The sequence below is a fragment of the Festucalex cinctus genome, chromosome 6 (assembly GCF_051991245.1).
Source record: "Festucalex cinctus isolate MCC-2025b chromosome 6, RoL_Fcin_1.0, whole genome shotgun sequence".
Lineage (NCBI taxonomy): Eukaryota > Metazoa > Chordata > Actinopteri > Syngnathiformes > Syngnathidae > Festucalex > Festucalex cinctus.
The window spans coordinates 30150196-30170487 of record NC_135416.1 but is presented as its reverse complement, the minus strand read 5'-3'; the positions used below and the strand labels follow the sequence as shown (position 1 = coordinate 30170487).

Here is a 20292-nt window from a genome sequence, read left to right as displayed (position 1 = left end):
TTTTGATTGTGTATGCAGCCTCACAGCGGAAAAGGGTAAGGATACAGCGAGGAGGATGCCACTCTTCCCGGAGGGGATTTCGTACCAGGAGAGGACTGCTCAAAGGAGGATCGACCCACAGAGGAAACAGGGAAGGCCCTCTGGCTCCTGGTACACCTTCCATCCTCAAGTCCAAGGCTTGTAGGAGGAGAGGGGTGAGATTAAGGGGTGGTTCAAGGATGCAGCAAAGAGATGTTTCTACTGAGGAATCTGATGATGTTGATGAAGAGGAAGAAGATGACGACAGTGGGAATGGAGACCAACATCAGCATTTTCATCAGTGTAGGAGGAGGTCCAGGACTGACGATGAAGATGAGGACAGTGAGAAACAGGAATTTGACCCAGATGATGAGGCCATGGACCTAGAAGATGAAGAGCAGGAAGGACCTTGGGACTCTGACCCAGAACCTCCAGTGCTCCTGATGTCTGATCTGAATGACGACATACTTTGCGGCTCCTACCTAACTGTGACTCTACAACGTCCCACCAAGACCGATACAAAATCTGGTAGGTACCCCAAAACCTCAATAGACAGTCTCCTTCTACTAACATATGCATCAAGTATCAGTATATCAGGCATGCAGGTGTATCTCAATACGTCAGGATATCGTAGAACGCTTGATTTATTTAATTGATTTAATCTAAAAAGAGATATTCAAATTATATATTTCATACATTCACTTGACAAGGACTGAAATGTTTTAATATTTACTTATCTTGATGAGCTGATAATTATGATCTAGTTAAGTACAATACAAAACCAAATTCCAGATTGCTTTTTTTTTTTTTTTTTGTGAGAACCACACACATGAGATCTGGGGGTGGTTAGGCTCACTTGAACCCTCATAGCTATTTAATGAAACCGCCCCAGTTCAATTGTTTCACCCTGGTCTACAAAAATTGTGAGGCATATAAAACAAGCCCAAGACCTACAAAAAAAATCCATCTTGAAGCTCTAAACTGAATCTAACAGGAAGTCCACCATTTTTAACTTCATTTCAAAATTGGTTCAATTTTTAAAGGGAAACATTGACTTCTCCAAAGAGATTTAATTTGATGTGAAAACCATGTTGGCTGACTCATCTAAAGGTATGGAAAATGCAGTTGTGTGAAGTCTCCATTTTGTCAAATGCTGCTGCAGTTGCGAACCACTGTTTGACAAGAAAACTGATTTTTTTTTTTTTAAGGTCTGAAACAGCACAGAATCTCGCAAAACTCCCAAGATTTTTTTGCTTCAGAAAATGTTGAAAAGTGTGGTCTTTCTTTGCTGGCGGTGAAGGCAGAAAAAGCGATTTTGTTTTCAAACTTTTTATGCAAAAATAACATATTCATCAGGGCAATTGCCGATAGTGTCTAAGGCATAATTTCCCATGGGTTTTCATCTGTTAACACAACCAAATCTAAATAGGAGTTAAAACCTACAGCAAAAGCAAGAGTTATGTTATGAAGGGTGACCGAACGTCCTCTTTTGCCTGGACATGTCCACTTTTTTTGCATCCTGTCCGTGCGTCTGGATGGATTTTCCAAATTCATGAAAATATCCGTCTTTCGTGCGGGAAATGGGAGACTTGAGTGCATCGTGTTACCGCGACTGATATACCGCAGACTGCTCCCAAGTTGACCGCGAGTGGTGGAGGGAAAACAGACAGGAGAGTTTTGTTTTGTGTGTTATAAGTGTTCAATATTTTGAATGGAGGTGTCAGTCGATTCAAATTTTTAATCGTAACTAATCGCATGACCTCAATAATTAACTGACAATTAATCGCACTTTAACTCATTTGCTCCCAATAACGTGTAAATATGTATTTTTTTTTATGTTTCAAGTGTCCCAAAGACATATTTATCCGATTTTTTATTTATTATTATTTTTTTTATGCTAGAGCATACAGAAGGCTTTGATGCTGCCTCTCAACTGCAAAGAACGGTTGCAGAAATGGTAGTCATAACACAAACGGACAGCAGGTGGCAGCAGAGCAAAGGAAATCGACCAGGGCCATCTAGAAAAAAAGCTAAATTACTTACAATTTTAAATTAATTTGTGAAAACTGATGAAACTTAGCTCTCTTCTAATGCTAATTGCTGCAAAATGGAAACAAATAGAAACATACTTTTTTTTTCCTGATGAAAGAAGAGACTTTAATCTTTCTTTTGATAGGTTCCATGCTTTTATAGCAATAGAACACAATATTCTGTGGGCCTTGCAAAATCAATCAAAATTCAGTAAAACAGCCGGGAGCGAACAGGATTGCTTCTGTGAAAATGGCTGGGAGTGAATGAGTTTATCGCAAATTTTATATCTCCGTTTATATTTACATTTCCAATCAAATGTATAATTTTTCCTCCCTAATTTAAATATGGTTTTATTTTTTAGTCATTGATAGTCATTTCATAACAATTCAATTAAAAAAAGTTTTTAAAAAAATCATTGATAAAGTAATTTCATAACAATTCCATAAAAAGTTAAACAAAAATAAAATGTATACTGTACTTTAAAACCAAACCAAAGTGTGACTAATTTGTTTTGCTCATTTTTCTGTCACTACAATATGACATAATTGCATTTGTAAGACAATGGTGACAGCTCAGTGCATTTTTCTTTCTGCGAGGTCTCTATTGTTCCTGAAGGAATTCTTATTAGGGCCCGAGCAGCGGCGGCACCGGCGGCGGTGCCGCTGCGAGGCCCTATTGTTTTTGTAGGAATTCTTCTTATTAGGGCCCGAGCAGCGGCAGCGGCGGTGCCGCTGCGAGGCCCTATTGTTTTTCAAGGAATTCTTATTAGGGCCCGAGCAGCGACCGCTGCGAGGTCCCTATTGTTTTTGTAAAAATTATTATTATTAGGGCCTGAGCAGCGACCGCTGCGAGGTCCCTATTGTTTTTGTAAAAATTATTATTAGGGCCCGAGCAGCGACCGCTGCGAGGTCCCTATTGTTTTTGTAAAAATTATTATTAGGGCCCGAGCAGCGACCGCTGCGAGGTCCCTATTGTTTTTGTAAAAATTATTATTAGGGCCCGAGCAGCGACCGCTGCGAGGTCCCTATTGTTTTTGTAAAAATTATTATTATTAGGGCCCGAGCAGCGACCGCTGCGAGGTCCCTATTGTTTTTGTAAAAATTATTATTATTATTATTATTATTATTATTATTATTATTATTATTATTATTATTATTATTATTATTATTCTTTATTCTCCGCAAACGATCGCGATTTTGGGTACCTAAACATTCACGAAAACTCACCGAACTTTGCACACTCCTCAGGCCCGGCGAAAAATTTGATATTATTAAGTCGTCATAACAATGCGACTCGATAGCGCCCCCTAGCGTAGAAAAATAAAAACCAAGCCCGGCACGTTTGAGCTAGAGCAACGAAAATTGGCAGGCACGTGTAGCACCCCGAGACGCACAAAAAAGTCTATTGGGACCATGTAGCTAAAATGTACAGGAAGTGAGCTATGAATTTTTTAATGTCCAATTTTGGCCTATTTTGGCACATTCACTGTGGTCATGCTTTTTCCCCCTATGCAAACATTTTTCATCCCATTGACTTCAAACTTGGTATTTATCATCTCAAGACCTAAGAGAACAGCTGGGCAAAAAGTCTTGCCTTTTCGAAATACTATATGACGGGGGCGGGGCATCAAATATTGCCTTTAAAATTTCATTTGTCCAGAAAGAGCAAATGCTGAATAACTCCCATGTACAAGCTCCAAAAAATCTCAAACTTCTCAGGCAACGTAATAGTCACGGCCTGAAAACATCTATATGACAAAATTCAGTTATACATATAGCGCCACCTAGTGGTTACAATAAATGTCATACTTTACGTTTTTAGCTACTGTGCTGAGCTCGTTGAAGGGATCCAGTTGAAAATTGGTCAGAAAAGCCTTAAGATGTTGATGATTCCCCACACCGAATATTGTAACTTTTCGCCAAAGGGCGTGGCCGCTACGGTGACGCAAAGTCTGAAGATTTTTCGTGACAATAAAAGCTGCATTAACTTGACCGAGATGATCCTATCTTCTCAAAATTTCACACATTTGATGAGAGTCCAGCTCTAAAGACATCTACTAACTTACATTTCATCTAACTGATAGCGCCACCTAGTGGCAATTTTTTTTCTTACGAATTTTCTTCTACGTTTTTCTCCAAACACGTTAACTGGACCTACCTCATATTTGCTCAGATGAGGGTTTCGGCCTTCATGATGTCACAACACGAAGTTTGTGAGTTTTCGCGAATTGCTGTGGGCGTGGCTAAGCGCTGTTCGCCAAGAAAACAACGCCAGTTTTGAGGGTCTAAACATGCACAGAAACTCCTGAAACTTGGCACACACATCTGGCCTGGTAAAATGAGCAATATTTTATTGTTGATTGTGCTATTTTTACAAAAATGACTCAATAGCGCCCCCTCGAATTTTTTAACGAAGCAGCCCCGGTTGTACGTTTAAGCAAGAACGACGAATATTTTCAGGTGTATGAGGGAGCCCAAGACCTACAAAAAAGTCTCTTGTACCCATATGCTAAAATGAACAGGAAGTGAGCTACGAATTTTTGAATGTCCCATTTTTGACGATTTTTGCACATTCACAGGGGGCAGACTTTTGCCCACCTCTCCTACACGTTTCATCCGACTGAGTTAAGACTTGGCCTGGACCATGTCAAGACCTGAGCCAACGACAGGGGGAAAAATTTTGACTTTTCGAAATACTATATGATTTAGGCGGGGCATCAAAATTTGTGTTTCGCAATGAAAAAGGATATGCTTGATAACTCCCCGGTACATGCTCCAAAAAATCCCAAACTTGACATGTATGTTTATCGTCAAGGCCTGAAGTTATCTCTATGACAACATTCAGTTATATATGCAGCGCCACCTAGCCCTTGAGGCATGAAAAAAAAATACCCCACATACGGTATTTTGTACAAAAAATGTACACTCATTCTAAGTGTGATAACGAAGTCATTTATGAATATTCTTTTAGTTTCCACCACTCAAAATGTTCACTGGCATCAGACTTATCCAAACATATATATATTTTTATTTATTTTTGATAGCCTCTATGGACATTAAAAGCAATATCGTGAATGAAGGATATGCTTAATAACTCCACGGTACATGCTCCAAAAAAAATCCCACACTTGACATGTATGCTTATAATCAAGGCCTGAAGGTATCTCTATGACAACATTCAGTTATAAATACAGCGCCACCTAGCCGTTGAGGCTTATATAAAAAAATTTAAAAAATACCCCACATACGGTATTTTGTACAAAAAATGTACACTCATTCTAAGTGTGATAACTAAGTCATTTATGAATATTCTTTTAGTTTCCACCACTCAAATTGTTCACTGGCTTCACACCGATCCAAACGTATGTACGTTTCCATTTTGTTTTATTCATTTTTGATTGCCCCTTTGGACAATAAAAGTAAACATTGTGCAATGAGTACAACGAGCGATGATGTGTATATACACTTTTACAAAAAAATACCAATCAGGGCAACTCATTGCCTAAAAATAAATAAGGACGCTGATTTTTGCAGGTCTTAACAATCACCAAAATCCGTTGAGCTTGACAGACACTGGCAAAAAAAATATTCTACATGTAAACGTTTATTATGCCATTTTCAAAGAAATTTTGCTTCCAATATGCCAGTACCCCAACGTGCCAGTACCCCAACGTGCAAGTACCCCAACGTGCAAGGACCCCAACGTGGCCCGGGCTGCGAGGGCCCTTTATAGCTGCTCGCAGCTCTAGTTATTAGGGCCCGAGCAGCGACCGCTGCGAGGTCCCTCTTGTTTTTGTAAGAATTATTATTATTCTTCTTCTTCTTCTTCTCCGTAAACGATCGCATTTTTGAGGGCCTAAACATTTACGAAAACTCACCAAACTTTGCAGTCTCTTCGGGCCCGGCGAAAAATTTGATATTATGTAGTTGTCATAACAACGCGACTCTATAGCGCCACCTAGCGTAGAAAAATAAAAACCAATCCCGGTCCGTTTGAGCTAGAGCTACGAAAAATGGCAGGCACGTGTAGCACTACGAGACGCACAAAAAAGTCAGTGGAAGCCATTTCCTAAAATGTACAGGAAGTGAGCTATGAATTTTTTAATGTCCAATTTTGGCCTATTTTGGCACATTCACTGTGGTCATGCTTTTTCCCCCTATGCAAACATTTTTCATCCCATTGACTTTAAACTTGGCATTTATCATCTCAAGACTTAAGAGAAAAACTAGGCAAAAAATCTTGCGTTTTCGAAATACTATATGACGGGGGCGGGGCATCAAATATTGCCTTTAAAATTTCATTTGTCCAGAAAGAGCAAATGCTGAATAACTCCCATGTACAAGCTCCAAAAAATCTCAAACTTCTCAGGCAACGTAATAGTCACGGCCTGAAAACACCTATATGAAAAAATTCAGTTATACATATAGCGCCACCTAGTGGTTACAATAAATGTCATACTTTACGTTTTTAGCTACTGTGCTGAGCTCGTTGAAGGGATCCAGTTGAAAATTGGTCAGAAAAGCCTTAAGATGTTGATGATGCCCCACACCGAATATTGTAACTTTTCGCCAAAGGGCGTGGCCGCTACGGTGACGCAAAGTCTGAAGATTTTTCGTGACAATAAAAGCTGCATGAACTTGACCGAGATGATCCTATCTTCTCAAAATTTCACACATTTGATGAGAGTCCAGCCCTAAAGACATCTACGAACTTATATTTCATCTAACTGATAGCGCCACCTAGTGGCAATTTTTTTTCTTACGAATTTTCTTGTACATTTTTCTCCAAACACGTTAACTGGACCAACCTCATATTTGCTCAGATGGGGGTTTCGGCCTTCATGATGTCACAACACGAAGTTTGTGAGTTTTCGCGAATCGCTGTGGGCGTGGCTAAGCACTGTTCACCAAGAAAACAACGCTAGTTTTGATGGTCTAAACATGCGCAGAAACTCATGAAACTTGGCACACACATCTGGCCTGGCAAAATGAGCAATATTTTATCATGTATTGTCCTATTTTTACAAAAATGACTCAATAGCGCCCCCTAGAAATTTTTAACGAAGCAGCCCCGATTGTACGTTTAAGCAAGATCTACGAATATTTTCAGGTGTATGAGGGAGCCCAAGACCTACAAAAAAGTCTCTTGTACCCATATGCTAAAATGAACAGGAAGTGAGCTACGAATTTTTGAATGTCCCATTTTTGACGATTTTTGCACATTCACAGGGGGCAGACTTTTGCCCACCTCTCCTACACGTTTCATCCGACTGAGTTAAGACTTGGCCTGGACCATGTCAAGACCTGAGCCAACGACAGGGGGAAAAATTTTGACTTTTCGAAATACTATATGATTTAGGCGGGGCATCAAAATTTGTGTTTCGCAATGAAAAAGGATATGCTTGATAACTCCCCGGTACATGCTCCAAAAAATCCCAAACTTGACATGTATGTTTATCGTCAAGGCCTGAAGTTATCTCTATGACAACATTCAGTTATATATGCAGCGCCACCTAGCCCTTGAGGCATGAAAAAAAAATACCCCACATACGGTATTTTGTACAAAAAATGTACACTCATTCTAAGTGTGATAACGAAGTCATTTATGAATATTCTTTTAGTTTCCACCACTCAAAATGTTCACTGGCATCAGACTTATCCAAACATATATATATTTTTATTTATTTTTGATAGCCTCTATGGACATTAAAAGCAATATCGTGAATGAAGGATATGCTTAATAACTCCACGGTACATGCTCCAAAAAAAATCCCACACTTGACATGTATGCTTATAATCAAGGCCTGAAGGTATCTCTATGACAACATTCAGTTATAAATACAGCGCCACCTAGCCGTTGAGGCTTATATAAAAAAATTTAAAAAATACCCCACATACGGTATTTTGTACAAAAAATGTACACTCATTCTAAGTGTGATAACTAAGTCATTTATGAATATTCTTTTAGTTTCCACCACTCAAATTGTTCACTGGCTTCACACCGATCCAAACGTATGTACGTTTCCATTTTGTTTTATTCATTTTTGATTGCCCCTTTGGACAATAAAAGTAAACATTGTGCAATGAGTACAACGAGCGATGATGTGTATATACACTTTTACAAAAAAATACCAATCAGGGCAACTCATTGCCTAAAAATAAATAAGGACGCTGATTTTTGCAGGTCTTAACAATCACCAAAATCCGTTGAGCTTGACAGACACTGGCAAAAAAAATATTCTACATGTAAACGTTTATTATGCCATTTTCAAAGAAATTTTGCTTCCAATATGCCAGTACCCCAACGTGCCAGTACCCCAACGTGCAAGTACCCCAACGTGCAAGGACCCCAACGTGGCCCGGGCTGCGAGGGCCCTTTATAGCTGCTCGCAGCTCTAGTTATTAGGGCCCGAGCAGCGACCGCTGCGAGGTCCCTCTTGTTTTTGTAAGAATTATTATTATTCTTCTTCTTCTTCTTCTCCGTAAACGATCGCATTTTTGAGGGCCTAAACATTTACGAAAACTCACCAAACTTTGCAGTCTCTTCGGGCCCGGCGAAAAATTTGATATTATGTAGTTGTCATAACAACGCGACTCTATAGCGCCACCTAGCGTAGAAAAATAAAAACCAATCCCGGTCCGTTTGAGCTAGAGCTACGAAAAATGGCAGGCACGTGTAGCACTACGAGACGCACAAAAAAGTCAGTGGAAGCCATTTCCTAAAATGTACAGGAAGTGAGCTATGAATTTTTTAATGTCCAATTTTGGCCTATTTTGGCACATTCACTGTGGTCATGCTTTTTCCCCCTATGCAAACATTTTTCATCCCATTGACTTTAAACTTGGCATTTATCATCTCAAGACTTAAGAGAAAAACTAGGCAAAAAATCTTGCGTTTTCGAAATACTATATGACGGGGGCGGGGCATCAAATATTGCCTTTAAAATTTCATTTGTCCAGAAAGAGCAAATGCTGAATAACTCCCATGTACAAGCTCCAAAAAATCTCAAACTTCTCAGGCAACGTAATAGTCACGGCCTGAAAACACCTATATGAAAAAATTCAGTTATACATATAGCGCCACCTAGTGGTTACAATAAATGTCATACTTTACGTTTTTAGCTACTGTGCTGAGCTCGTTGAAGGGATCCAGTTGAAAATTGGTCAGAAAAGCCTTAAGATGTTGATGATGCCCCACACCGAATATTGTAACTTTTCGCCAAAGGGCGTGGCCGCTACGGTGACGCAAAGTCTGAAGATTTTTCGTGACAATAAAAGCTGCATGAACTTGACCGAGATGATCCTATCTTCTCAAAATTTCACACATTTGATGAGAGTCCAGCCCTAAAGACATCTACGAACTTATATTTCATCTAACTGATAGCGCCACCTAGTGGCAATTTTTTTTCTTACGAATTTTCTTGTACATTTTTCTCCAAACACGTTAACTGGACCAACCTCATATTTGCTCAGATGGGGGTTTCGGCCTTCATGATGTCACAACACGAAGTTTGTGAGTTTTCGCGAATCGCTGTGGGCGTGGCTAAGCACTGTTCACCAAGAAAACAACGCTAGTTTTGATGGTCTAAACATGCGCAGAAACTCATGAAACTTGGCACACACATCTGGCCTGGCAAAATGAGCAATATTTTATCATGTATTGTCCTATTTTTACAAAAATGACTCAATAGCGCCCCCTAGAAATTTTTAACGAAGCAGCCCCGATTGTACGTTTAAGCAAGATCTACGAAAATTTTTAGGTGTATGAGGGAGTCCATGACCTACAAAAAAGTCTCTTGGACCCATGTGCTAAAATGAACAGGAAGTGAGCTATGAATTTTTGAATGTCCCATTTTTGACGATTTTTGCACATTTTCAGGGGGCATACTTTTGCCCACTTCTCCTACACATTTCATCCGACTGACTTTAGACTTGACCTGGACCATGTCAAGACCTGAGCCAACTACAGGCAGAAAAATCTTGACTTTTGGAAATACTATATGATGAGGGCGGGGCATCAAATTTTGTGTTTCGCACTGAAAAAGGATATGCTTAATAACTCCCCGGTACATGCTCCAAAAAATCCCAAACTTGACATGTATGTTTATAGTCAAAGCCTGAAGGTATCTCTATGACAAAATTCAGTTATATATGCAGCGCCACCTAGCCCTTCAGGCGTGAAAAAAAAATACCCCACATACGGTATTTTGTACAAAAAATGTCAACTCATTCTAAGTGTGATAACTCCCATGTTCAAGCTCCAAAAAATCTCAAACTTCTCAGGCAACGTAATAGTCACGGCCTGAAAGCATCTATATGATAAAATTCAGTTATACATATAGCGCCACCTAGTGGTAACAATAAATGTCATACTTTACGTTTTTAGCTACTGTGCCGAGCTCGTTGAAGGGATCCAGTTGAAAATTGGTCAGAAAAGCCTTAAGATGTTGATCATGCCCCACACCGAATATTGTAACTTTTCGCCAAAGGGCGTGGCCGCTACGGTGACGCAAAGTCCGAAAATTTTTCGTGACAATAAAAGCTGCATGAACTTGACCGAGATGATCCTATCTTCTCAAAATTTCACACATTTGATGAGAGTCCAGCCCTAAAGACATCTACGAACTTATATTTCATCTTACTGATAGCGCCACCTAGTGGCAATTTTTTTTCTTACGAATTTTCTTGTACATTTTTCTCCAAACACGTTAACTGGACCAACCTCATATTTGCTCAGATGAGGGTTTCGGCCTTCATGATGTCACAACACGAAGTTTGTGAGTTTTCGCGAATCGCTGTGGGCGTGGCTAAGCACTGTTCGCCAAGAAAACAACGCTAGTTTTGAGGGTCTAAACATGCGCAGAAACTCATGAAACTTGGCACACACATCTGGCCTGGTAAAATGAACAATATTTTATTGTTGATTGTACTATTTTTACAAAAATGACTCAATAGCGCCCCCTAGAAATTTTTAACGAAGCAGCCCCGATTCTACGTTTAAGCAAGATCTACGAAAATTTTTACGTGTATGACGGAGCCAAAGACCTACAAAAAAGTCTCTTGGACCCATATGCTAAAATGAACAGGAAGTGAGGTACGAATTTTTGAATGTCCCATTTTTGACGATTTTTGCACATTTTCAGGGGGCATACTTTTGCCCACTTCTCCTACATGTTTTATCCGACTGACTTATGACTTGACCTGGACCATGCCAAGACCTGAGCCAACAACAGACGGAAAAATCTTGACTTTTGGAAATACTATATGATGAGCGCGGGGCATCAAAATTTGTGTTTCGCACTGAAAAAGGATATGCTTAATAACTCCCCGATACATGCTCCAAAAAATCCCAAACTTGACATGTATGTTTATCGTCAAGGCCTGAAGGTATCTCTATGACAACATTCAGTTATATATGCAGCGCCACCTCGCCCTTGAGGCAAAACAAAAAAATACCCCACATACGGTATTTTGTACAAAAAATGTAAACTCATTCTAAGTGTGATAACTAAGTCATTTATGAATATTCTTTTACTTTCCACCACTCAAAATGTTCACTGGCATTAGACTTATCCAAACATGTACTTTTTTATTTATTTTTGATAGCCTCTAATGGACATTAAAAGCAATATCGTGAATGAAGGATATGCTTAATAACTCCACGGTACATGCTCCAAAAAAATCCCACACTTGACATGTATGTTTAGAGTCAAGGCTTGAAGGTATCCCTATGACAACATTCCATTATATATACAGCGCCACCTAGCCCTAGAGGCATAAAAAAAAATACACCAACTTAACGGTATTTTTACAAAAAAAAAAAAAATCCACATGTCAAGGTTTATCATGCCATTTTCAAAGAAATTCTGCTTCCAATGTGCCTTACCTAAACTTGCCAGTACCCCAACGTGCCAGTACCCCAACGTGCAAGTACCCCAACGTGCAAGTACCCCAACGTGGCCCGGGCTGCGAGGGCCCTTTATAGCTGCTCGCAGCTCTAGTTATTATTATTCTTTATTCTCCGCAAACGATCGCGATTTTGGGTACCTAAACATTCACGAAAACTCACCGAACTTTGCAGACTCCTCAGGCCCGGCGAAAAATTTGATATTATTAAGTCGTCATAACAATGCGACTCGATAGCGCCCCCTAGCGTAGAAAAATAAAAACCAAGCCCGGCACGTTTGAGCTAGAGCAAGAAAAATTGGCAGGCACGTGTAGCACCCCGAGACGCACAAAAAAGTCTATTGGGACCATGTAGCTAAAATGTACAGGAAGTGAGCTATGAATTTTTTTATGTCCAATTTTGGCCTATTTTGGCACATTCACTGTGGTCATGCTTTTTCCCCCTTTGCAAACATTTTTCATCCAATTGACTTCAAACTTGGCATTTATCATCTCAAGACCTGAGAGAACAACTGGGCAAAACATCTTGCTTTTTTGAAATACTATATGACGGGGGCGGGGCATCAAATATTGCCTTTAAAATTTCATTTGTCCAGAAAGAGCAAATGCTTAATAACTCCCATGTTCAAGCTCCAAAAAATCTCAAACTTCTCAGGCAACGTAATAGTCACGGCCTGAAAACATCTATATGATAAAATTCAGTTATACATATAGCGCCACCTAGTGGTTACAATAAATGTCATACTTTACGTTTTTAGCTACTGTGCTGAGCTTGTTGAAGGGATCCATTTGAAAATTGGTCAGAAAAGGCTTAAGATGTTGATCATGCCCCACACCGAATATTGTAACTTTTCGCCAAAGGGCGTGGCCGCTACGGTGACGCAAAGTCTGAAGATTTTTCGTGAAAATAAAAGCTGCATTAACTTGACCGAGATGATCCTATCTTCTCAAAATTTCACACATTTGATGAGAGTCCAGCCCTAAAGACATCTACTGACTTATATTTCATCTAACTGATAGCGCCACCTAGTGGCAATTTTTTTTATTACGAATTTTCTTCTACGTTTTTCTCCAAACACGTTAACTGGACCTACCTCATATTTGCTCAGATGAGGGTTTCGGCCTTCATGATGTCACAACACGACGTTTGTGAGTTTTCGCGAATTGCTGTGGGTGTGGCTAAGCGCTGTTCGCCAAGAAAACAACGCCAGTTTTGAGGGTCTAAACATGCACAGAAACTCATGAAACTTGGCACACACATCTGGCCTGGTAAAATGAGCAATATTTTATTGTTGATTGTGCTATTTTTACAAAAATGACTCAATAGCGCCCCCTAGAAGTTTTTAACGAAGCAGCCCCGGTTGTACGTTTAAGCAAGAACGACGAATATTTTTAGGTGTATGAGGGAGCCCAAGACCTACAAAAAAGTCTCTTGGACCCATATGCTAAAATGAACAGGAAGTGAGCTACGAATTTTTGAATGTCCCATTTTTGACAATTTTTGCACATTCACAGGGCGCAGACTTTTGCCCACTTCTCCTACACGTTTCATCTGACTGAGTTAAGACTTGACCTGGACCATGTCAAGACCTGAGCCAACGACAGGGGGAAAAATCTTGACCTTTCGAAATACTATATGATGAAGGCGGGGCATCAAAATTTGTGTTTCGCACTGAAAAAGGATATGCTTAATAACTCCCCGGTACATGCTCCAAAAAATCCCAAACTTGACATGTATGTTTATCGTCAAGGCCTGAAGCTATCTCTATGACAACATTCAGTTATATATGCAGCGCCACCTAGCCCTTGAGGCATAAAAAAAAAATACCCCACATACGGTATTTTGTACAAAAAATGTAAACTCATTCTAAGTGTGGTAACTAAGTCATTTATGAATATTCTTTTAGTTTCCACCACTCAAAATGTTCACTGGCATCAGACTTATCCAAACATATATATATTTTTATTTATTTTTGATAGCCTCTGTGGACATTAAAAGCAATATCGTGAATGAAGGATATGCTTAATAACTCCACGGTACATGCTCCAAAAAAAATCCCACACTTTACATGTATGCTTATAATCAAGGCCTGAAGGTATCTCGATGACAACATTCAGTTATAAATACAGCGCCACCTAGCCCTTGAGGCTTATATAAAAAAAAAAAACCACATACGGTATTTTGTACAAAAAAATGTAAACTCATTCTAAGTGTGATGACTAAGTCATTTATGAATATTCTTTTAGTTTCCACCACTCAAATTGTTCACTGGCTTCACACCGATCCAAACGTATGTACGTTTCCATTTTGTTTTATTCATTTTTGATTGCCCCTTTGGACAATAAAAGTAACATTGTGCAATGAGTACAACGAGCGATGATGTATATATACACTTTTACAAAAAATACCAATCAGGGCAACTCATTGCCTAAAAATAAATAAGGACGCTGATTTTTGCAGGTCTTAACAATCACCAAAACCCGTTGAGCTTGACACACACTGGCAAAAAAATATTCTACATGTAAAGGTTTATTATGCCATTTTCAAAGAAATTTTGCTTCCAATATGCCAGTACCCCAACGTGCCAGTACCCCAACGTGCCAGTAACCTAACGTGCAAGTACCCCAACGTGCAAGGACTCCAACGTGGCCCGGGCTGCGAGGGCCCTTTATAGCTGCTCGCAGCTCTAGTTATTATTCTTCTTCTTCTTCTTCTTCTTTATTCTCCGCAAACGATCGCGATTTTGGGTACCTAAACATTCACGAAAACTCACCGAACTTTGCACACTCCTCAGGCCCGGCGAAAAATTTGATATTATTAAGTCGTCATAACAATGCGACTCGATAGCGCCCCCTAGCGTAGAAAAATAAAAACCAAGCCCGGCACGTTTGAGCTAGAGCAACAAAAATCGGCAGGCACGTGTAGCACCCCGAGACGCACAAAAAAGTCTATTGGGACCATGTAGCTAAAATGTACAGGAAGTGAGCTATGAATTTTTTAATGTCCAATTTTGGCCTATTTTGGCACATTCACTGTGGTCATGCTTTTTCCCCCTTTGCAAACATTTTTCATCCAATTGACTTCAAACTTGGCATTTATCATCTCAAGACCTGAGAGAACAACTGGGCAAAACATCTTGCCTTTTTGAAATACTATATGACGGGGGCGGGGCATCAAATATTGCCTTTAAAATTTCATTTGTCCAGAAAGAGCAAATGCTTAATAACTCCCATGTTCAAGCTCCAAAAAATCTCAAACTTCTCAGGCAACGTAATAGTCACGGCCTGAAAACATCTATATGATAAAATTCAGTTATACATATAGCGCCACCTAGTGGTTACAATAAATGTCATACTTTACGTTTTTAGCTACTGTGCTGAGCTTGTTGAAGGGATCCATTTGAAAATTGGTCAGAAAAGCCTTAAGATGTTGATCATGCCCCACACCGAATATTGTAACTTTTCGCCAAAGGGCGTGGCCGCTACGGTGACGCAAAGTCTGAAGATTTTTCGTGAAAATAAAAGCTGCATTAACTTGACCGAGATGATCCTATCTTCTCAAAATTTCACACATTTGATGAGAGTCCAGCCCGAAAGACATCTACTGACTTATATTTCATCTAACTGATAGCGCCACCTAGTGGCAATTTTTTTTCTTACGAGTTTTCTTCTACGTTTTTCTCCAAACACGTTAACTGGACCTACCTCATATTTGCTCAGATGAGGGTTTCGGCCTTCATGATGTCACAACACGAAGTTTGTGAGTTTTCGCGAATTGCTGTGGGTGTGGCTAAGCGCTGTTCGCCAAGAAAACAACGCCAGTTTTGAGGGTCTAAACATGCACAGAAACTCATGAAACTTGGCACACACATCTGGCCTGGTAAAATGAGCAATATTTTATTGTTGATTGTGCTATTTTTACAAAAATGACTCAATAGCGCCCCCGAGAAGTTTTTAACGAAGCAGCCCCGGTTGTACGTTTAAGCAAGAACGACGAATATTTTTAGGTGTATGAGGGAGCCCAAGACCTACAAAAAAGTCTCTTGGACCCATATGCTAAAATGAACAGGAAGTGAGCTACGAATTTTTGAATGTCCCATTTTTGACTATTTTTGCACATTCACAGGGGGCAGACTTTTGCCCACTTCTCCTACACGTTTCATCTGACTGAGTTAAGACTTGACCTGGACCATGTCAAGACCTGAGCCAACGACAGGGGGAAAAATCTTGACCTTTCGAAATACTATATGATGAAGGCGGGGCATCAAAATTTGTGTTTCGCACTGAAAAAGGATATGCTTAATAACTCCCCGGTACATGCTCCAAAAAATCCCAAACTTGACATGCATGTTTATCGTCAAGGCCTGAAGCTATCTCTATGACAACATTCAGTTATATATGCAGCGCCACCTAGCCCTTGAGGCATAATAAAAAAAATACCCCACATACGGTATTTTGTACAAAAAATGTAAACTCATTCTAAGTGTGATAACTAAGTCATTTATGAATATTCTTTTAGTTTCCACCACTCAAAATGTTCACTGGCATCAGACTTATCCAAACATATATATATTTTTATTTATTTTTGATAGCCTCTGTGGACATTAAAAGCAATATCGTGAATGAAGGATATGCTTAATAACTCCACGGTACATGCTCCAAAAAAAATCCCACACTTGACATGTATGCTTATAATCAAGGCCTGAAGGTATCTCGATGACAACATTCAGTTATAAATACAGCGCCACCTAGCCCTTGAGGCTTATATAAAAAAAAAAACCCACATACGGTATTTTGTACAAAAAATGTAAACTCATTCTAAGTGTGATGACTAAGTCATTTATGAATATTCTTTTAGTTTCCACCACTCAAATTGTTCACTGGCTTCACACTGATCCAAACGTATGTACGTTTCCATTTTGTTTTATTCATTTTTGATTGCCCCTTTGGACAATAAAAGTAACATTGTGCAATGAGTACAACGAGCGATGATGTGTATATACACTTTTACAAAAAATACCAATCAGGGCAACTCATTGCCTAAAAATAAAAAAGGACGCTGATTTTTGCAGGTCTTAACAATCACCAAAACCCGTTGAGCTTGACACACACACTGGCAAAAAATATTCTACATGTAAAGGTTTATTATGCCATTTTCAAAGAAATTTTGCTTCCAATATGCCAGTACCCCAACGTGCCAGTACCCCAACGTGCAAGGACCCCAACGTGGCCCGGGCTGCGAGGGCCCTTTATAGCTGCTCGCAGCTCTAGTTATTATTATTCTTCTCCGTAAACAATCACATTTTTGAGGGCCTAAATATTTACGAAAACTCACCAAACTTTGCAGTCTCTTCGGGCCCGGCGAAAAATTTGATATTATGTAGTTGTCATAACAATGCGACTCTATAGCGCCCCCTAGCGTAGAAAAATAAAAACCATTCCCGGCCCGTTTGACCTAGAGCTACGAAAATTGTCAGGCACGTGTAGCACCCTGAGACGCACAAAAAAGTCAGTGGAAGCCATTTCCTAAAATGTACAGGAAGTGAGCTATGAATTTTTTAATGTCCAATTTTGGCACATTCACTGTGGTCATGCTTTTTCCCCATTTGCAAAAATTTTTCATCCAATTCACTTCAAACTTGGCATTTATCATCTCAAGACCTAAGAGAACAACTGGGCAAAAAGTCTTGCCTTTTCGAAATACTATATGACGGGGGCGGGGCATCAAATATTGCCTTTAAAATTTCATTTGTCCAGAAAGAGCAAATGCTTAATAACTCCCATGTTCAAGCTCCAAAAAATCTCAAACTTCTCAGGCAACGTAGTAGTCACGGCCTGAAAACATCTATATGATACAATTCAGTTATACATATAGCGCCACCTAGTGGTTAGAATAAATGTCATACTTTACGTTTTTAGCTACTGTGCTGAGCTCGTTGAAGGGATCCAGTTGAAAATTGGTCAGAAAAGCCTTAAGATGTTGATCATGCCCCACACCGAATATTGTCACTTTTCGCCAAAGGGTGTGGCCGCTACGGTGACGCAAAGTCTGAAGATTTTTCGTGAAAATAAAAGCTGCATTAACTTGACCGAGATGATCCTATCTTCTCAAAATTTCACACATTTGATGAGAGTCCAGCCCTAAAGACATCTACTAACTTATATTTCATCTAACTGATAGCGCCACCTAGTGGCAATTTTTTTTCTTACGAATTTTCTTCTACGTTTTTCTCCAAACACGTTAACTGGACCTACCTCATATTTGCTCAGATGAGGGTTTCGGCCTTCATGATGTCACAACACGAAGTTTATGAGTTTTCGCGAATTGAAGAAAAGAGAAAACAACGCCAGTTTTGAGGGTCTAAACATGCGCAGAAACTCATGAAACTTGGCACACACATCTGGCCTGGTAAAGTGAACAATATTTTATTGTTGATTGTGCTATTCTTACAAAAATGACTCAATAGCGCCCCCTAGAAATTTCTAACGAAGCAGCCCCGGTTGTACGTTTAAGCAACATCTACGAAAATTTTTAGGTGTATGAGGGAGCCCAAGACCTACAAAAAAGTCTCTTGGACCTATATGCTAAAATGAACAGGAAGTGAGCTACAAATTTTTGAATGTCCCATTTTTTATGATTTTAGCACATTTACAGGGGGCATACTTTTGCCCACTTCTCCTACACATTTCATCCGACTGACTTCAGACTTGGCCTGGACCATGTCAAGACCTGAGCCAACGATAGGCGGAAAAATCTTGACTTTTCGGAATATTATATGATGAGGGCGGGGCATCAAATTTTGTGTTTCGCAATGAAAAAGGATAGGCTAAATAACTCCCCGGTACATGCTCAAAAAAATCCCAAATTTGACATGTATGCTTATAATCAAGGCCTGAAGGTATCTCTATGACAACATTCAGTTATAAATACAGCGCCACCTAGCCCTTGAGGCTTATATAAAAAAAATAAAAAATACCCCACATACGGTATTTTGTACAAAAAATGTAAACTCATTCTAAATGTGATAACTAAGTCATTTATGAATATTCTTTTAGTTTCCACCACTCAAATTGTTCACTGGCTTCACACCGATCCAAACGTATGTACGTTTCCATTTTGTTTTATTCATTTTTGATTGCACCTTTGGACAATAAAAGCAACATTGTGCAATGAGTACAACGAGCGATGATGATATACACTTTTACAAAAAATACCAATCAGGGCAACTCATTGCCTAAAAATAAAAAAGGAAGCTGATTTTTGCAGGTCTTAACAATCACCAAAACCCGTTGAGCTTGACACACACACAGGCAAAAACAATATTCTACATGTAAACGTTTATTATGCCATTTTCAAAGAAATTTCGCTTCCAATATGCCAGTACCCCAATGTGCCAGTACCCCAACGTGCAAGTACCCCAACGTGAAAGGACCCCAATGTGGCCCGGGCTGCGAGGGCCCTTTATAGCTGCTCGCAGCTCTAGTTAGGGCCCGAGCAGCGACCGCTGCGAGGTCCCTATTGTTTTTGTAAAAATTCTTCTTCTTCTTCTTCTTCTTCTTCTTCTTCTTCTTCTTCTTCTTCTTCTTCTTCTTCTTCTTCTTCTTCTTCTTCTTTATTCTCCGCAAACGATCGCGATTTTGGGTACCTAAACATTCACGAAAACTCACCGAACTTTGCACACTCCTCAGGCCCGGCAAAAAATTTGATATTATTAAGTCGTCATAACAATGCGACTCGATAGCGCCCCCTAGCGTAGAAAAATAAAAACCAAGCCCGGCACGTTTGAGCTAGAGCAACAAAAATTGGCAGGCACGTGTAGCACCCCGAGACGCACAAAAAAGTCTATTGGGACCATGTAGCTAAAATGTACAGGAAGTGAGCTATGAATTTTTTAATGTCCAATTTTGGCCTATTTTGGCACATTCACTGTGGTCATGCTTTTTCCCCCTTTGCAAACATTTTTCATCCAATTGACTTCAAACTTGGCATTTATCATCTCAAGACCTGAGAGAAAAACTGGGCAAAACATCTTGCCTTTTTGAAATACTATATGACGGGGGCGGGGCATCAAATATTGCCTTTAAAATTTCATTTGTCCAGAAAGAGCAAATGCTTAATAACTCCCATGTTCAAGCTCCAAAAAATCTCAAACTTCTCAGGCAACGTAATAGTCACGGCCTGAAAACATCTATATGATAAAATTCAGTTATACATATAGCGCCACCTAGTGGTTACAATAAATGTCATACTTTACGTTTTTAGCTACTGTTCTGAGCTTGTTGAAGGGATCCATTTGAAAATTGGTCAGAAAAGCCTTAAGATGTTGAACATGCCCCA

At 39.6% G+C, this 20292-nt stretch overlaps 1 protein-coding gene across 4 annotated transcripts in view; it reads left to right on the top strand.

The window, feature by feature from the left end:
* kdm2aa (lysine (K)-specific demethylase 2Aa) overlaps nt 1-20292 on the top strand; it is a 568226-nt gene that overhangs the window by 438545 nt on the left and 109389 nt on the right. For all 4 annotated transcript variants that reach the window (XM_077524205.1, XM_077524208.1, XM_077524204.1 and 1 more), the window contains one exon: nt 19-546. In XM_077524205.1, coding sequence (XP_077380331.1) covers nt 19-546 — 528 coding nt within the window. The remainder of the gene's footprint in view (nt 1-18; nt 547-20292) is intronic.